At 55.3% G+C, this 16,482-nt stretch overlaps 1 protein-coding gene across 1 annotated transcript in view; it reads left to right on the top strand.

The window, feature by feature from the left end:
* The window catches only part of AR (androgen receptor), a 56,880-nt gene that overhangs the window by 25,702 nt on the left and 14,696 nt on the right, over positions 1–16,482 (top strand). Inside the window, exons 2-4 of the mRNA XM_075435126.1 lie at positions 659–810; positions 9,202–9,318; positions 15,891–16,178. Coding sequence (XP_075291241.1) covers positions 659–810; positions 9,202–9,318; positions 15,891–16,178 — 557 coding nt within the window. The remainder of the gene's footprint in view (positions 1–658; positions 811–9,201; positions 9,319–15,890; positions 16,179–16,482) is intronic.

Here is a 16,482-nt window from a genome sequence, read left to right on the forward strand (position 1 = left end):
TTCATGTTTTCACCAGAGGCTTCTGGCTGGATCTCGTAGTCCTGTGGATGAGCAAGGCATCCTGGAAGAAAGTGGAGCCCAGCCATTGCTGGGTACTGAAAGAGGGAACGGGTAGAAAACAAGCAGGATGAAAAAGCAAGAAGATAATAGCTTAAGGGAGTTGACTAGCTTAGGGGATTTGATAGCTTAGGAAAATTAATTTGTTTAAATTAAGAATCAAAAGGATGAATTTATCTGTAGTGAAGTGACGACAGTGACCTTAATGGATTGGGATCGCGTAGCTTAATGAGCATCCAGAGTCCTTTTTTGATGTACAAGCCTCACTACTGAAGCCAAAATTACACGAACACTGCCACAGCCGGTCCCAGTCGTCTTCTCTTTCTAGGCTGTGCTGTCATCGTGCCTGTACGTTGTCACAATTTGCACCTAGAGGCAATCTCTGGAGGGGCACCCTACCATGGTCTGCTGCGTGGTCAGGGCAAGATTTGGCTCAGTCGTTGCTTGTGGCTTTTCTGCTCAGTGCTTGGGTTGTCCCATCACCGAAAGTCTGGGTTTGCCCTGAGCGTCCTCCCAAGCGCCATCCTCTGTGCTCACCCATAGCGTGTCCTGACCTCGTTTGCTGACCCTTTCGTTGTTCTCTTGCTGTTTTGCGCTGCAGGTTGGAGACTGGCCGTGAACACATCTTGCCCATTGACTATTACTTTCCACCTCAGAAGACATGCCTGATCTGTGGAGATGAAGCATCTGGGTGCCACTATGGAGCCCTCACGTGTGGTAGCTGCAAAGTCTTCTTCAAACGGGCGGCTGAAGGTAATGCATACAGAGGGAGGAGGGAAAATCGCTCCCACCTCCGAGTGTTGGCTTTCTCTCCCAAAGCAGCCTGAGGGTCAGGTGCGACTGACACCAGTTCTCTCGCCAGCAGTCCAGTTGTTAACATGCAAGTGCTGGAGGGATTTACAGCATCACGATACGTTTTCCTCCTGTTGAAAGAGGTTAAGCAGCCTTGCTCTGGGGAGCTTGCCAAGGCGCTGAGGCAAGAGTGGTGGGTTTCTAAGGTCTCTTCAACTAGTAGAGGACAAAACTCAAGGATAAATTGGTTTCTTTGTCCTATGTTTGTCATTCCACATTACAGATTGCCCTCAAGAGCTAGCCAAACCAGTTTGCCAAAACAGAATCTTTTTCAATGCCTGATTTATCTTAGTGACCCAGTGAGACCCAGGAGCCCTTGGTTCCTGCTTCTCCTCTTGACTCTCAAGGGTGCTTTAAGTTCCCATCAGCCCTCGTGCAATCTCAGACCCGCAATTCCTGTTTGAGGGGATGCTCTTTCTCGCTTGTATCCCTTTCAGAGGGTCACTTCTCTCAACACCTGCAAAACAGCAGAACTGTCCGTCCATCGAGAGCCATGCTCTGACCTTGGTGTCCATGATCCTTCTCCCCACGCCTTGAGAAATCAACTTCACCATGTCCAGCTCTGTAGTGCCAGGCTCTCCAGAGATAAGTGTGAGCTCAGATGTTCCCTCTCAACAGCAGGGGCTTTGCACCATCTTTCCCTGGTAACTGGCATGTAGAAGGACCTAGCCCAGCTGTTTCCTTGGGCTGGTGGGTCAGCAAGGTCTGGTTTCTAGCTGCAGTGAAGAGTCGTGATGCCTTGGCAGCAGAGTGAGCCTCTCTATTCTGGAAGCCTAACTGTCCAGTAGCGTAATGGGCCTGTAAATCATACATCTGACTTGTTTTCTGGAGTGATGAACTGATACAAACCATCATTCTTCCTTGGTGCTAGCGTAAATTATTGGGTGCAGCGGCACCCAGTTGGCAGTCGGCGTTACGGGCCGTGGCACCCGTGCGAGAGGAGGGCACGGCCGTCCCTGGCTGCCGGCCAGCGATGGGGACGGAGGCTCTGTCCCTGGCTCGTCTCGCCAGGGCCTTCCCTCCGGCACCTCTCGTCACCGCGCTGCCGAGCCGAGGCCCCAGGCCGGCGGGTGCTCCCCTGCCGTTAGAGCACTGCGTCCAGGTTAGTTCTGGCAGGATCCTGCCCGGTTTTGGAGTCACGTTTTCCCTCATTCATCACGTGTGCCCGGAGTGGTCTTGGCAGCATTGCTTCAGGGAAGAGTCGGGGCTGTGCCACGGAGGACAACAGCATCCTGTTGCCATGACAGGACAGTCACAGAATGTTCGTAGGTAATAAATTTGGCGTGTTTTTCCCAAGTAGATCATTTACAGATACGCCTGTTTGCTCTACACCAGTTCTGTGTAAGGCCAAATGGGTTGGCTTGTGCAGCCAGAGTAAATAACAGATGCTTGTTTAAGTCAACAAGTTGTTGTTGATTCGTAGTAAGTGGAGTCTTGGCGCTGTCAGATGAAGCACTGCTGAAGCGCCGTGTGTCAGCTGACGAGTCCCGGAGCGTGCTGCTCGTACGCTGGGCTGCTGGCACCGTGCTTGGCCGTGCGCTGGGCCGATGCTCCCTCTCCTGACTGTCTTACAGCCTGGATTGAGGCGCTGTTTATGCCTGCGCTTAGTTTCTGAGCCTCGAGCTGTGGCGGGGGGTTAGGAGTGTTTGGCTGCCTCGGGGTCAGGCAGCAGCCGCCCTTTGCCTTTCCCCGGGATGAGACGTGGAGCGAGGGGAGGCTGCCCGAGTGTGAGGTTTCATCTTATGTTACCCTGAGTGCATGGATAGGGGCTTTATTTTGGGGAAGAGACAATAAATCAGACTCCTTTATAAATACTGCAAGCAGGGTAGTGGTAGGTGATGATTTCTGTCCCAGCTCTTGGTGATTTTCCAGCCAGACCTTTGCTTCTTAAAGTTGAGGAGCAATACTGAAAGCTGATATTTCAGTGGGTTCTCATGTTTTAAAGTCCATGAAATGCATCTCTGAAAACCTAAGGTCACCTTTGGGGAGACTTTGTACGACAGCAGATCAGAAAGCTTCCCCAATGAGAAAAGGAACCTTTTCTTCTGCCCCTGTTACCTCCCTGTGACTGGTGCCGACCAGCAGCCTGCGGCGGGCAGAAGCGCCGGGCTGGGAGCTGCGGAGCAGCGCAGGCAGATCACCACGGAGGGAACGGAGAGTAGCTAGGCACGTGGTTTTTCTTTTGTCATATTCTTTGCCTAATACAATACTGAACTTATTTGGCAATAATTCAGGGATATTTAAGAAGGTTTTGTAGACATATGCTGCCTTTTAAGGGATTAGAAAGGGAAAGGATTTTTTTAATTTTTTTTAAAGTTATGACGTTGATTCGTCTTCCCTCTTGAAACACTGAGGGATTCGTGTGGTTTCCAGTAGAGCACATCACTCCTGCTTTGATAAAATGTATGATAGATGGGAGTTTTTTTGCAAGCTCAGGTCTGGCCGGTGCTTCCAGAAAGATGCTGGAAGAGTTAACAGAAAAGGCACGAATGTTTTCCTGATCTCTTTCTGTCAGCTCCCTCGATTTATGGACTCTCTCAACATGTCCAGGTTATATATAGGCCAGCGCTAAAATGCACCCTGCAGATTCTTCAGCTCTGATGTGGGCTCTCTCCCTTGCAAGATGGCCAGCCAGGAATGGGGGGATCATTGTTGTGGTCAAGCCTGGCGCTGGGCTCCCCTTCCCGTCACCCCGCTCTGGTGTCTGAGCGCTGAGGGCTCCACGGGGCTGGGGCTCGCTGCCCCGGCGAGAAGCGCTGCTGCTCCCCTGCTGCCGGAGCTGCTCGCAGCCTGCGAAGGAGGACGACGACTCTTCCTAATTCCTCTTGCTCCTGTAGTAACAAAGGTTTGGTAAAGAGAAGGTGCGCCCACCTCAGCACAGAGTCTGGTTTTGCTCGACAGGCAGGGCGTCGCTTGGCTTGGTTAGGGTGGCTCAGATGAGTTGAGGACATTTGGGTTTGGTCCTCACCGTGCACACTTGTTGCTGAAACTGAAGAATGCTTTGAACATGACACAATTCCACATCGATCGCAGCCCAGGGGTTCCTGCTGTCCCATCCAGGGAGGGAGTCGCTTTTGTGTCCCCTGCATCCATGCAGACCTCCCTCCTCCCGCCGAGACTGCGTGAGATCTGACGGCCATCCTGGCCAGTCTGGAGCTGCCCCAGTGCGGTGTTCCGGGCAGCGCAGGGCTGAGAGCCTTAGGCTGTGCTCCTGGTGGGGCTGCCTTTAAGTAGCAGAGAGCTAAATGAAAAAAACCACAGTATTTGGCAAATTTCCTGGAGGGCTGACAGCCAGACCGCTGTGCAGCCTGTCCCGATTCCCTCTCGGTTCCTCTCCGTGTGGATTGTTGTTCTGCATCCTGACCTGCTGAGGATTAGCCTTGCACCAGAGAAATGTCTCGGGCACAGCTCAGCAGCTTCTTGCCAGTGTTCGAGGTGACAACAAGTTCAAGTGAACTGTTCTCAGAGACCATCACCATGTTTTAAAAGGCTTTCTTCTCCTTCTCGTGGCTGATCTGACGGGCTGCGGGAGGGTTGGTGATGCTCCCGCTGCAGCCGTGGGTTTCTCACTACCCCGGGGGTGTTCCTGGCCTTAAAAAGCCACGGCCGTTGGCTGGCCTTGGCGTGCTCGGGGGTCTCGCTGGCCTGTCTGCTGCACGGAGCTGCTACCTGCCCGTGCTGTGGGCTCGCCGACACCTGGAAGGGCCGTGCTGGTGTCTCTCGGGCTGGCTGCCGCTGGCCGTTTGTGGCTCCCCGGAGAGCTTCCGCCGTGCGCTCCCCGCAGCCGGCCTGCCCTCCCAGGCACCGCAGCCTGCTGGCGTCGCTGCCCCGAGGAAGAAGAGCTGGTGCTGAAGGCTGCACCGTGCCGCTGCGGCGGGGCCCTTGCTGTTTGTTTGCTTCAGTTTTCTGGTAAATACAGGTGACTGTTAAGAAAATGAATTTGCAAAGATAGTGTGTTAATAGTGGCGTAGCGCTGGTTGCTGAGAGCTTCGTAGCTGTGTGCTCTCTTTGATTATTTCTAGTGGGATGATTTCTGAAGTGGGAGCTTCAGAGCGGTCCCAGCACCAAACCTGCAGGCTCAGCTCTTGCCATAGCCTGGCTGGTGACGGTGATGGGGACCAGGTGTTTTACAGAAAAGCACTGGAGACCCTCTGGTTACGTGAGAACCTAGGGGATTCCATTTCTCAGAAGGCTTCACCTTGTCCCCTGACTGTTAGGATTTGTTGTATGCTCTGAAATACGAGGCTATATCTCTCACCCAAAAGGCATTTAATGGGTTTTCACATTGACAATCGTAACTCTTACTCCAGGCGTTTGCATAGATTGCTTTGCTTTCTGGAAGAGAAGGCTGTGCTAGGCACAGCGATTCGTGTGGCAGCGGGCTTTTAGTTAAATAACTTGTCTGCACTGAGCAACGAGGCGTTCTCCATAAATCTTTATTTTGAGTCGAGACTGGAGAGCTGCTCTTTCCCTCTGCTGCTGGTGTCCGTTGCAGTCCCGGGTGATGAGCCGCAGGACTCGGTGGTGGCAGGAGCAGCTTTCTGCCTGGCATGAGGAGGCCCAGGAGGGGGGTTCCCAGCGTGTTTGTGGGGTGCAGCAGTGTATCCGTGGGGTGCAGCGAAGGGGGCCACGGCAGCAGCCTGCGAGAGCCTCGGCTGCGCAGACTGGGCTCCTGGGGCTCCCGTGCTGGTCGGGCATAGCGGAGGGGTACTCGGTGCCTTTGTAACTCGCTTCTCACCTACGCGCGTGTCCAGCAGCGTCTGGCTCGGCAGGGAGGAGAGGGGTCTTCTCTAGGCACACGTCTGCAGTGTGGTCAGCTGGGGGACGTGGCTGAGGCTGACACCTTGCCCACGGCCCCGTCGTGGAGAGTCTGGGCGATTGGCTTTGCGAAGGGCAGGACCGCCAGGGAGAACAGGAGAGTGTCTTCAAAGCTTAGAGCTATACTTACAGGTTTGCAAAGCAAGAGCCTCTTCTCTGGGGTAGTATGAGAAAGCATCGCTACCATTTGCAGGAAAGAAAAAGAGAAAAAAAAAATCATTCCAGTGTTAACAAAAGAAAAACCAGTGCATTTATCTTTATTTAAAGAACAGCTGATTGCAAATGGCTCAGAGACTTGAGAGTAAATTATCCTGAAATGAAAAACAAGTCTCTGTATATGAGAAGGTGCTTAAGACAGAACCCATCTGTATTCCAGCCACCCTTCCCTGTTCGCTGGGCTTCCACAGCCCGTGGCACCTTCTCCCGCACTTGCCCGTGGAGTGCTCCGGGCACGCAGCCGTCTTGGCGAGAGGGGACGGTGCACGCCAGTGGGGACGAAGCCGTGGAGCTGCTCTCGCCAGTGTGCCCACCAGAGATGCTTGGTCCGCCGTGTGCCGGTGCGCGCCGGAGGCGATGAGCGTCCCGGCCGCCGCGGTTCTCCACGGTCGATGGGACGAGCATGCCGTCGCAGAGACCCTTCCCACGCGCCCGATCCGTGCACGGGGAGCCGGAGGGCGCAGGTGCCGCGGCCCCTGCCTGGTCTCGGCGGGTGGGCGATCGCCCCGCTCCGTGTCCCCCCCGGCAGTGCCAGAGGCAGCAGATGTGCCGGAGAGCTGGTGGGAGACAGCACGGCTGCCTCATCGAGCGAGGCTGGAGCCCGGCACCCGCGTCTCACCCACGTCCCTGCTCCCCGCCCGGGGGTGCCGGGGGACAGAGCGGGGTGGGGGACGAGCCTGCGCACTGGGGACGCTGCCCGGAGCTCGGGGAGAGGAGGGGGCTGGGGCTGGTGGGCGTTCCTCCTCTGGGCAGGGAATTCAGATCGAGCTGTGCCTGGCCCTGGAGCGTCCTTGGGGGGCTCGGGCAGTGGCCGTGCCGCCTTCCCTTACTAGAGCCGTTCACAGGAGAGGCTTGACCTTTCTGGAGATACTGAGCTATTGTTGTTGCAAAAATGCCGTAGTTTAGACTAGGGAGGCGAGATAGGGAAGGAGCAGGAGCCGGTGGGTGAGGGGAGAGCAGGAGGTTTGTGCGGATGCTCCCGGGGCAGCACCGCTCGCAGCAGCCCGGTGGCCTCGGCTGGAGACCGAGTTGGCCCCGTGGGCTGGGCGCCAGCCTTCCCGGTAGTCCCAACCCCAGCCGATTACACTCGTCGTGGTTTTGATGGGCTCTGGAGGAGCCATCCCGGTGTCAGACGTTGTCACGAGACAGGAATCCTGCGGTGCAGCTGCAGGGGAAGGAGGGCGAAATCACCTTGCAGCTCTCCGTGCCCATGCCTGGGAAAGTAGGGCCTGCGTTCTTGTTTGGCGTATGCACGTAAAGAGGTCGAGTGGAGAGAGCGTGGCCTCGGCACTCGTTTCCCATCGCGCAAAAATAACTCCAGGTAACCCAGTTTCAGCTGGAGTTGTTTATTACTCATCCTCCTCAGTGATCTGTTGAAAGGGCGGTGGTGCTGGCGTTCTCTGGGGCTTGGTGTAATCGCCGCTTCTGAGGCTGGTCGAGGTGTCCTTAGCGCTGGTGACGAGCAAGGGGGGGTGAGAGGAGGTGCTGATGGGAGCGGTGTTAAGAGGGTTTGGCAGGGTATCGTGTGCCCAGGTAGTGCACTGATGGGCGGCTGTTAAAGCAGTGCACCAAGGCTGCTGCGTCTCCTGTCAGAACTGGTACGGGAAGCGGTTAGATGCAGCCTCGTCCGGTTGGTGGATCCCGGATGACTCCAAAGGGCTATTCCTGTAAGGACACAGAAGGCAAACACTTGCAGGATGATAAATTAAGGTTAAGCTGGATAGAGACTGATTTCCCAGGTAGGCTACTTAGGCAGAGTCTGAGGTGCACAGCTCTGTGGTTTAGTTTGGAATGCTGTGAAGAACATCAGATAGATCCTGATCCAGTAAACGTGTTTAGACTTGACAAGAAAACAAATGATGAGTCAGGACGGAAAGTTCATTCTTGGCATGTCTAGAAAATGAGGTAGTAAAAAAAAAAAAAGAAAAAGACCTGAAATCTGGAGCTGTGAGGGCTGCTCTCTAAACAAGCGGAGAGGTGAGTGTAAGATACCGGTTAGCCTGACAGCAAGTGACTTCCGAATTTTCTGCAGCCCCCCTGGACCCGCTGCTGCTGCGCAGGGTCTCCCTTGCAGGGAATCACTGGTCCCAGTTCCCTCCTGGCTGGCTGCGAGCGTGGCCCAGGGGACAGGGTGGCTGGTGCCAGCCCGGCGCGAGACCCCCGGCGGCAGAGCCGGTGGGGCAGCAGCTCCCGTGCAGTCGCTGCCCCGTCCCCAGCGTCGGCAACCTGCAGACAACAAACCCAACTAGTGTTAGTGGGTGGCACAAAAATTAATTGGCCTCAAGTTGCGTCAGGGGAGGTTTAGACCAGATATTAGGAAAAAATTTCTTTACTGAAGGGTGGTCACACATTGGACCAGGCTGCCCAGGGCAGTGGTGGAGTCCCCGTCCCTGGAGGAGTTCAAAAAAATGTGTAGATGTGGCACTTTAGGATGTGGCTTAGCAGGTATGGTGGTGTTGGGGTGATGACTTGGTGATCTTGGAGGTCTTTTCCAACCTGAATGATTCTGTGATTCTGTGATAACTTAGCCCCTCAAATCACTGTAAAGCGAGTGGTGGTTGTAGAGGGCTGGCCCCTGTCTGGGGACCGTGTTCAGCACGCTGCAGATCAGTGCCGTGGCTGGGGTCAAGCTGTTCTGAAGGCATTTGGGGACAGACACAGCTCGTCACAGCAAAAAGCCACGCCGTAGATGTGTGACATTGGAAAAAAGGGAACCAAACTATCCATAGTTCGTTACTTTTTAATTGCTCTTTGTTGACTGCTGTGCTGTATGGTGCAGAGTGATTTTTCTCCCTGGAGGTCGTGGCCCACAAGCCTCGCCGTGTGCCGCCGGGCAGCGGGGAGGCAGCAGGGAGGGGGTGTGGGAGCGTGGCAAGAGGACACTGGCCACGGCAGCGTAGCCGGCTCTCATACAGAGCGTGTGCATCGGGCAGAGGTCGGCTCCTGCGGCCGCAGGGGAAGAGCTGTGCTGCTTTCCCAAAAGATACCAGCTTCCAGCTTTCCTTTTCTGCTGAGGGGTGAACTGGGGAACCAGCACTGATATGGTCCTCTCCCCTCTCCCCTCTCCCCTCTCCCCTCTCCCCTCTCCCCTCTCCCCTCTCCCCTCTCCCCTCTCCCCTCTCCCCTCTCCCCTCTCCCCTCTCCTCTTGTGATGCCAGTGGCTCTGGTGCTGCTGAGAGAGCCTGAGTCTGTTTCTCCGTGTGTGCCCGGTCTGATCGGTGCCCACCACCCACCTGCCGTTTCCTCTAACATTTGTAGGTAAACAGAAATACCTCTGTGCCAGCCGGAACGACTGCACCATCGACAAGTTCAGAAGGAAAAACTGCCCGTCCTGCCGGCTGCGGAAGTGCTACGAAGCTGGGATGACGCTCGGAGGTACTGTCGGGGTGACGGCCCCGGGTCCCTGCGGTGGGCTGCGGCAGCGGGGTGGTCCCGCAGACACCGAGTGCGCTTGGCGTGTTGGTAGTCAGTGAGCGGCTGAGAAAGTGAGGCTGATGGAGCGTAATGAGCCTTGGGAAACATTTGCAGGTTTCTAATACCAAACCTGTGAATTTCATTAAACTTTTGTTTGCGTTTCAGGAAACATTCTTTTCCTTAATTTAAAACCTTGTTAATCTGAAAAAATGTAAACGGCTGGGTAAGCTGGATTCTCACTCCCACCGAAGCCTCTTTGAACATAGCACTCCCATTTTAAGATGATTTTTCCCAAGCAGAAAGGGGTGTTTTTCTTTGTAAAATTACAGCCCCAGTACTTTTCTTTGCTGAATGGAAGTTGCTCCTGTATCCCTGGTAAAGAACCTTGTCACAGTTTGTCTCTGTTCCAAAACCTGCAGCTCTGCCAAAACCTTACAGAGTGCCTGTAACTAAAATCTGAGGTTTTCTGCCCAAAATCCAGAAGCTACAATGCCGATCACTGGGCGGCTCAGCCTTCAGTCTGCTTGGTGTCAGCATGAGGAGGAAGGTACCCCGACGAGCGGGGTGATGGACCGGGCCCAGGCAGCTGGCAGAAGGGAGCCGAGGTGGTACGGAGTGGGAGAGCACTGACAGCATCCGCACGGCACAGGGGTGGGGAGGGGTCCCGGCTGGTTTGATGTGCCAGCCTTCTAGTTTAAACGCTTCCACCATTGCTGGGCTGGGCAGTGCCTTCCGGAGCTGCTGGAACGTCATCTGGAGGAGCTTGCTGCTGAGAAGGCGCTGGGTTATTGCTCATCGAGGGACAGTGGGTTCAATTTCTTCTCCCCAGAACGGTCCTTCCAGCTCAGGTACCAACAAACACGGCTGGCTGGCAGGGCAGGAGCCAGCCTGCTCCCCTCTGCTTTGGCAGCAGCCGGCCGGACAGCGGAGCAGCGGGGACTCAGCTCTCGGGGTGGGGGGACGCGGCCACGTGCCGCACGCTCCTTTCCTCCTGGGACCCGGCAGAAAACACGCGCGTCCCGAAAGGTGACGCAGCCCTACCACCGAGCTCTTGGCTTGCGCTCCCGCTCCGTCGCAGGCGAGCGGTCGGCAAGGGCAGGGTGCTGCGGGAGCCGTGGGTACGGGCGCGTGCCGGCGCCCGCCGCGATCTCGGGGTGCCGTGGAGGTGCCTGACGTGCCGCACCGGCAGCTTGCGTGCTGCAGTTACCGGGCAGACACCTCCGACTCGGTTCACCAGTACCGGCTTCACGGCTCTGCTGCCGGCCCTGGTCATGCCACCCAGCCAGGGCCTGTCCCTTGTTCCCGGGAGGGTCGGGCTGTGACCGTGGCATCGCTGGGCTCCCCGGCCAGGCACGGCGTGCGGAGCCAGACCCGGCTCCCTGGGCCGCAGCCAGCAGAAGGGCTTCATGGTGCCATCCAAAACAAGCATGCTCTTATTTCTAAGCGCTTTTTTCTGGTAAAATTTCCTTAAGTAAGAGAAGACATACATCAGTGTAAGCTTCTGCAGGACACACTGACAAAATGAATGCTAATACTGATAGCCCCCCCCCCCCCCCCTTTTTTTTTTTCCCGAAGCAATTTGGGTCACCCTGACCTGTTCTGCCTGGTCTGTTTTACATTTGTTTTGAATGTCGGTTTAGAGGCAATTGTTAAAAACATGCATGCTGTGAGTTTATCCACAGTTATTTCTCCCACAGTAGAGAGGCAGAGCATTTGAAAACGCTTCCAGGCTCCAGACAGTTGTTTTTAACCATCTGTTAATGACCAGTCCCTTGCAGGGTATAATAGAGCCCCCGGTGCTGAGGGACCCGCAGCTCTCAGCATGTGTAGTGGGAGGAGGAGGAGGAGGAGGAGGAGGAGGAGGAGGTGACACACCGAATACCTGATTCAGGACTCTCTGCTTGGGCACAGGATGGCGATATGTCGAAGCGCTTCATTATTGATTGAGATCACTCTGACCTGCAAGCTGAAATCCATTAAACAGAATCTTCTCTCTTGATGAACACTGTAAAGCCGAAGAGAGGGAAGAAAAAAAAAAAAAAAGTGATAATGCTGGTTTCATGTGCTGGGTTCTGCTGGTGCATGGAGCTGGGTCTGCCACAGCACCAATTCCTACGGCGAGCACAGGTGCCTGCACAGATCCTGGAGCCCCTGTGCACGGGGAGCCTGATGCTGTGCACACACACGGACCCTGCATGGATCCGGCAGCCCCTGTGCACGGGGAGCCTGATGCTGTGCACACACACGGACCCTGCACGGATCCCGGAGCCCCTGTGCACGGGAAGCGTGATGCTGTGCACACACACGGACCCTGCACGGATCCCGGAGCCCCTGTGCACGGGAAGCGTGATGCTGTGCACACACACAGGTGCACAGCTCCTGCTGAACTGCAGGGCTCTGGATTTAAGGCCATTCCTGTCTGGCAAAACCTCCGAAACACGTACAATTGAGTTCATTTCTTTGATGGCAGGGCTAGAAAACTACTGTAGTAACTGCCGATAGCCTGTGATAGCCCGCGGCGTGAGTCGTACCTGTATTTAGTCCTAATTCAAGTCCAGTTGCTGTCGTTAAAATAGAGCTCGTGCCTTATAGAAACCTTTGATCTGGATGTAAGCGTTTCCAGCAGTGGAGAATGTAACAAGTTGTTTTGCGACGCAGCTGCAGTGGTTAATTAGGTTCAGTGTTGTGACAGAGATGCCTTATTTTTCATCTTGTCTGTCCTTGATTTCCAGCAACTGGATCTTTTTTACGGCTTTGCTTGCTAGATTGAAAAAAACAATTTTATTGAATTTCTCTCCCCAGAGAGGGTGTTTGGTGGCTGTGATTTAAATAACCCTTCAGCCTTCTGCATAGCCACCTAGGTAAAATTCTTCACTTCTTGCTCCAGGCTGTGTTGTCTGGTCTTTATTATTCACGGTTTCTGCAGTCTGTGAACGCCTCCCTCGTACGGTGAGCTTCGAATCACAGGTTCCCAGTGCCCGCAGCGTCAGTGCTCAGAGGCGGTGGTCGGATGCTCTCCAGGCCAGTGCTTCCCCCTTCACGTGGCCTGGGATACTGGTCCTGTGTCCACTGAACCGTGCTGCCAGCCCGGGACTCTGCGTTTGCCCGTCGGCTTCTGGTGCGAGTTCAGGCTGCCGAGGACGGAGCTCGACGTCCACCGAGTGTGGCTCACGGTTGCAGTTGCTCGATGCGTCTGCTCACAGTGACGTGCGCTTGCTGGAAGAGACTGAGCTCGTCGGCGGACCTGAATCAGCCTGTTCAGGGGTCAGGCCTTAGTGTTCGTCACTGTTTTCCCATTTTGCGTTGTCATACAGACTTTTTTAGTAGGAATGGTTAATTTTTGTTTTGGAATGAATGTAGGCATTTGCTAGCAGAGGCCATGAACAACCCTGGTAAGAAACAAACCTGTCTGGTGTTGTTTCAACATTTGTAATGACTTCTGAGGTGTATCACCTGGGTGATGTACAGATCATTCAGCAGTACCGTCTGCTTTGTGTTGTTCGTGCTTTTTTAATTCACGTGGGCCGGACTGACTCAGATCTCTTAAACATGTCTGCTATACCAGTACTATTATAATAATCAACTAAAACGATCATACCAGAGAAGTTTGACAGCTTGGCAGGGTCTGGTTTTGACAAGCCACAAGCTGGTGTTAGTAAGAAGTTTGAAGAACAGGACGTAAGTCGAGTCCTGTTTCAGGTTCTCTGTCGCTTTGCCTGCAGCTGAAAGCAGCGTGCGGTGCCTGGGGCCGCCAGGATTCCTCTGTCGTTGCTAGTGCAAAAGCGGTTTTCTGCCAGGTCCCCAGACCTTCCCCAAGTCCCAGCGCTCGTGAAAAGCCAGTGCTGGGTCCCAGAGTGCTCCTTCACCAGCTTCGGAAGCGCCTGGCCGGAGGGTGGGCAGGTTACCTAGCGTAAAGCGCGTGTCGCTTCGGCCGTCGCCGTACGGCGTGCTCCCTGGGGTTCTTGCACTGGTGGCGATTTCATCGTGGTACCGTAGGAGTGCGTCCTCCAAGCTTTCTCCCAGTGCGTACGGTATTCTCTCGGGCGCGGGCGGCAGCGGCCCCGGGCAGTGCCATGCCTGCGGCCCCGTCACCAGCCCGGTGCTCCCGTCGCTGCCGGCCGCCGCGCCGTGAGCCGCCCGCTCTCCCGACGCGTGCTGGGCTTCGTCCCGCCTTGGCGTGGACTTCTGCCTAGCTTAGCTCATCCCGGGATAGAAGTATAACAGATGTCTTCAATTTCTACTTCGCTTTTATTTCTGTTTCTGTTCCCAGTAGCAGCGGAGTGGGAGCTGCCACCAGGAAGGGTCTTTGCGCAGGTGACTGAACGAAAGCCGCTCTCCACCTCTGCGGCTCTGCTCCCTCTCGCAGCGCCGGTGTGTCAGCGACCCGCGGAGCAGCTGCTCCCGGAAAGCGCGGGCGTGAGGCTGCTCTGACAGGAGCGGTCACCGTCCCCCTGCGCTGCTCTCCGACGTGGAGGGGTTCGGTTGGCGGCTGCGGTCTCAGAGCCAGCATGGTTGGTTACTTGGTCTCTGCTTTCTTTGCTCAGTATCTTTTAGTACTAGATAATTCAATTCTAAGAAAAGAAAGAACGAACGTATAAACCAAACCATGCGTGTTTTACAGAGTTACGCACTGATGGGCAGTGATTATTCGATACAGCTTGGGTTTGTTATTTTCTGCTAACAAGCTGGGGAGCTTTCCTTTCCCAGCAGCGCTCCTGTCGCCGAAGGTCCAGCGCCGAGCACGGCCGCGAGACGTGGCTTGTGGCGCGGGGGTCAGCCCGGTGCCTGCTCCCGGCACGGACGCCGGCTGCTTGGAGATGCGGGTCGGGGCTCTGCTCCTCTCCTCCCGTGCTGCTCGGCGGAGCGGGGCCGGGGCTGTGCCGGGGCATCGCTCTCGGTGATGGAGGGGGGAGCACCGGGAGCCCCCGAGCCTGGTGCTGCCCGCGGCTGCCGGGGGGGTGGGCGAGGGGAGGCTGGGTGCTGCGCCGGCCAGCCACCCGACGGACCGGGGCTGAGGGACCTCACGCTGCACCGCAGCCCCCTTCTCCTGCCGCTCGCTTTTATTTTTATTACTCTTGTACTCCTTTTTTACCGAGCAGCCTGTCTTAATTACTTGGACAGTAGATCATCCAAAGTACGTTACTTAAAGATCAGCCTTCCAGATTGATTTACAAAGCTGCACTTTAACTAGACATTTTTATGTTTCGCTGCTTATTTTTCTAATTACAGCTGAAAGGAAATTTGAGATAAGTATCATGTAATGAAGGAGCCAAAACCCCAAGGACAATTGATTTGATGTTATATTCTCTGCTTGAATTAAATGGCTGGCTTTTTTTCTCTAATTAAGTAGGGCTTTTGGAGTCAGTGGGGGGTGGAAGCTGTTCCCATCTGCGGTAGCCTGCCAGCCCGTGTTGTGCTGAACACCGCCGTGTAGGTATATCGGGTTAGGTGAACACTGACTCTCACAGGATTTTGAAGTCACGCATCTAAAGCTCCTGGTGTACGTTGCTAGCAGACTAGCATCTGTGAGAAGTTGCGTCAGGGGAGGTTTAGGTTGGATATTAGGAAAAATTTCTTTACTGAATGAGTTGTGAAACACTGAAACAGGCTGCCCAGGGCAGTGGAGTCGCCGTCCCTGGAGTGGTTCAAAAAATGTGTAGATGTGGCGCTTCGGGACGTGGTTTAGTAGGCATGGTGGGGTTGGGGTGACAGTTGGACTTGGTGATCTGGAGGTCTTTTCCAGCCTTAATGACTCTGTGATTCTGTGGCACTTCATCACGGTGACATGGACACAGTCGTCAGCTGCCTGCACTCCGCTCTGCTGACGTTGCTCTTGAAGCTGGCCAGCAGACCAGGGCCACTCCGGCTCGAGTCTCCTCCTTGTTGGTGGGCTAGCTGGGGACACTCCAGGGAAACAGCCGTGGGACCACCTGCTGGCTTTTAAAATGTATTTTCCGTAATATTTTTGTAGAGTAGTGACCTGGCTGGGAGAGCTGGGTTGTAGGGCAGCAGGGGCTGCAGGAGCCCGGGGCGGGGAGAAGGCTTTTCTCTCGGTTGCGGCCCGCTTCCCCTCTGGCCTGGGATGGAACAATCCCAGTTGAGCATCCGACTGCATTGGCTGTTCTCCCTGGAGTGTGACTGTCTGCGGAGTTTGTTTGCTTGCACTGCTTCCCTTTTTAATTGCATGTGAGCAGTTGTTTGAATCGAGCCACCTCTTCCTCCTTTTCCCCGGTTCTTCCTCTCGATTTCCAAGTGGGAGTAAAGGCAGGTGAGACCGGTCGCGGCTGGGAATGTAAATGGTGCCTGTTCTTTGTTGCGTGAGATTAACAAGCAAATGCATTTCCTTGCTCAGCGTGTGCTCCCTCTTGTCCTTACGTGAGGTCTGCGATGCCAGGCCGCTCTTCGGCAGCGTGTGCTGAAGTGTTGGCCATCAGTTTTCCTTTCCTTGTAAATACAAGTGATGGAGCTGGAGGCCAAGAAGCCTCAAGTGTTTTTATTTTTAAGCTTAACACTAAAATGTGTCATTTCCACAGCACGCAAGCTGAAGAAGCTGGGTAACCTGAAGACACAAGATGATGTGGAGGCAGCCAGCTCATCCAGCCCCACAGAGGAGCAAGGTCCCAAGCTGGTGATGACGCGCATTGATGGGTATGAGTGCCAGCCCATCTTCCTCAACGTCCTGGAGGCCATTGAGCCTGGCGTGGTGTGTGCCGGCCATGACAACAGCCAGCCGGACTCCTTCTCCAACCTGCTGACCAGCCTGAACGAGCTCGGGGAGAGGCAGCTGGTCTACGTGGTCAAATGGGCAAAGGCCTTGCCAGGTGAGCTAAAAACCTGACAAATCCTGTCCCTTCCCTGGCCCGTTCCTAGAGCCCCTGCTCGCATCGCCTGGGCTGGGTGGTTCAGAGGAGGTGGTCTGCAGCCCGGGCCCACCATCACACAGTGCCTTAGGGGAGCATCTGCACGGGGCACCCGTCTGCGTGACGTCTCGGTGAAGCAGGCTGCGGCAGCGGCGGGTCCGTCTGCCTGGGGCGGCCGGTCGGCGGAGAGGCAGCCAAGGGCTGGCAGAGTCGGTCGGAGCTTACGCTTTGGGTTCTGATGGCTGCCGGCTCGCAGTACCGGGAG

Source organism: Opisthocomus hoazin, chromosome 14 (genome assembly GCF_030867145.1).
Source record: "Opisthocomus hoazin isolate bOpiHoa1 chromosome 14, bOpiHoa1.hap1, whole genome shotgun sequence".
Classification (NCBI taxonomy): Eukaryota; Metazoa; Chordata; class Aves; order Opisthocomiformes; family Opisthocomidae; genus Opisthocomus; species Opisthocomus hoazin.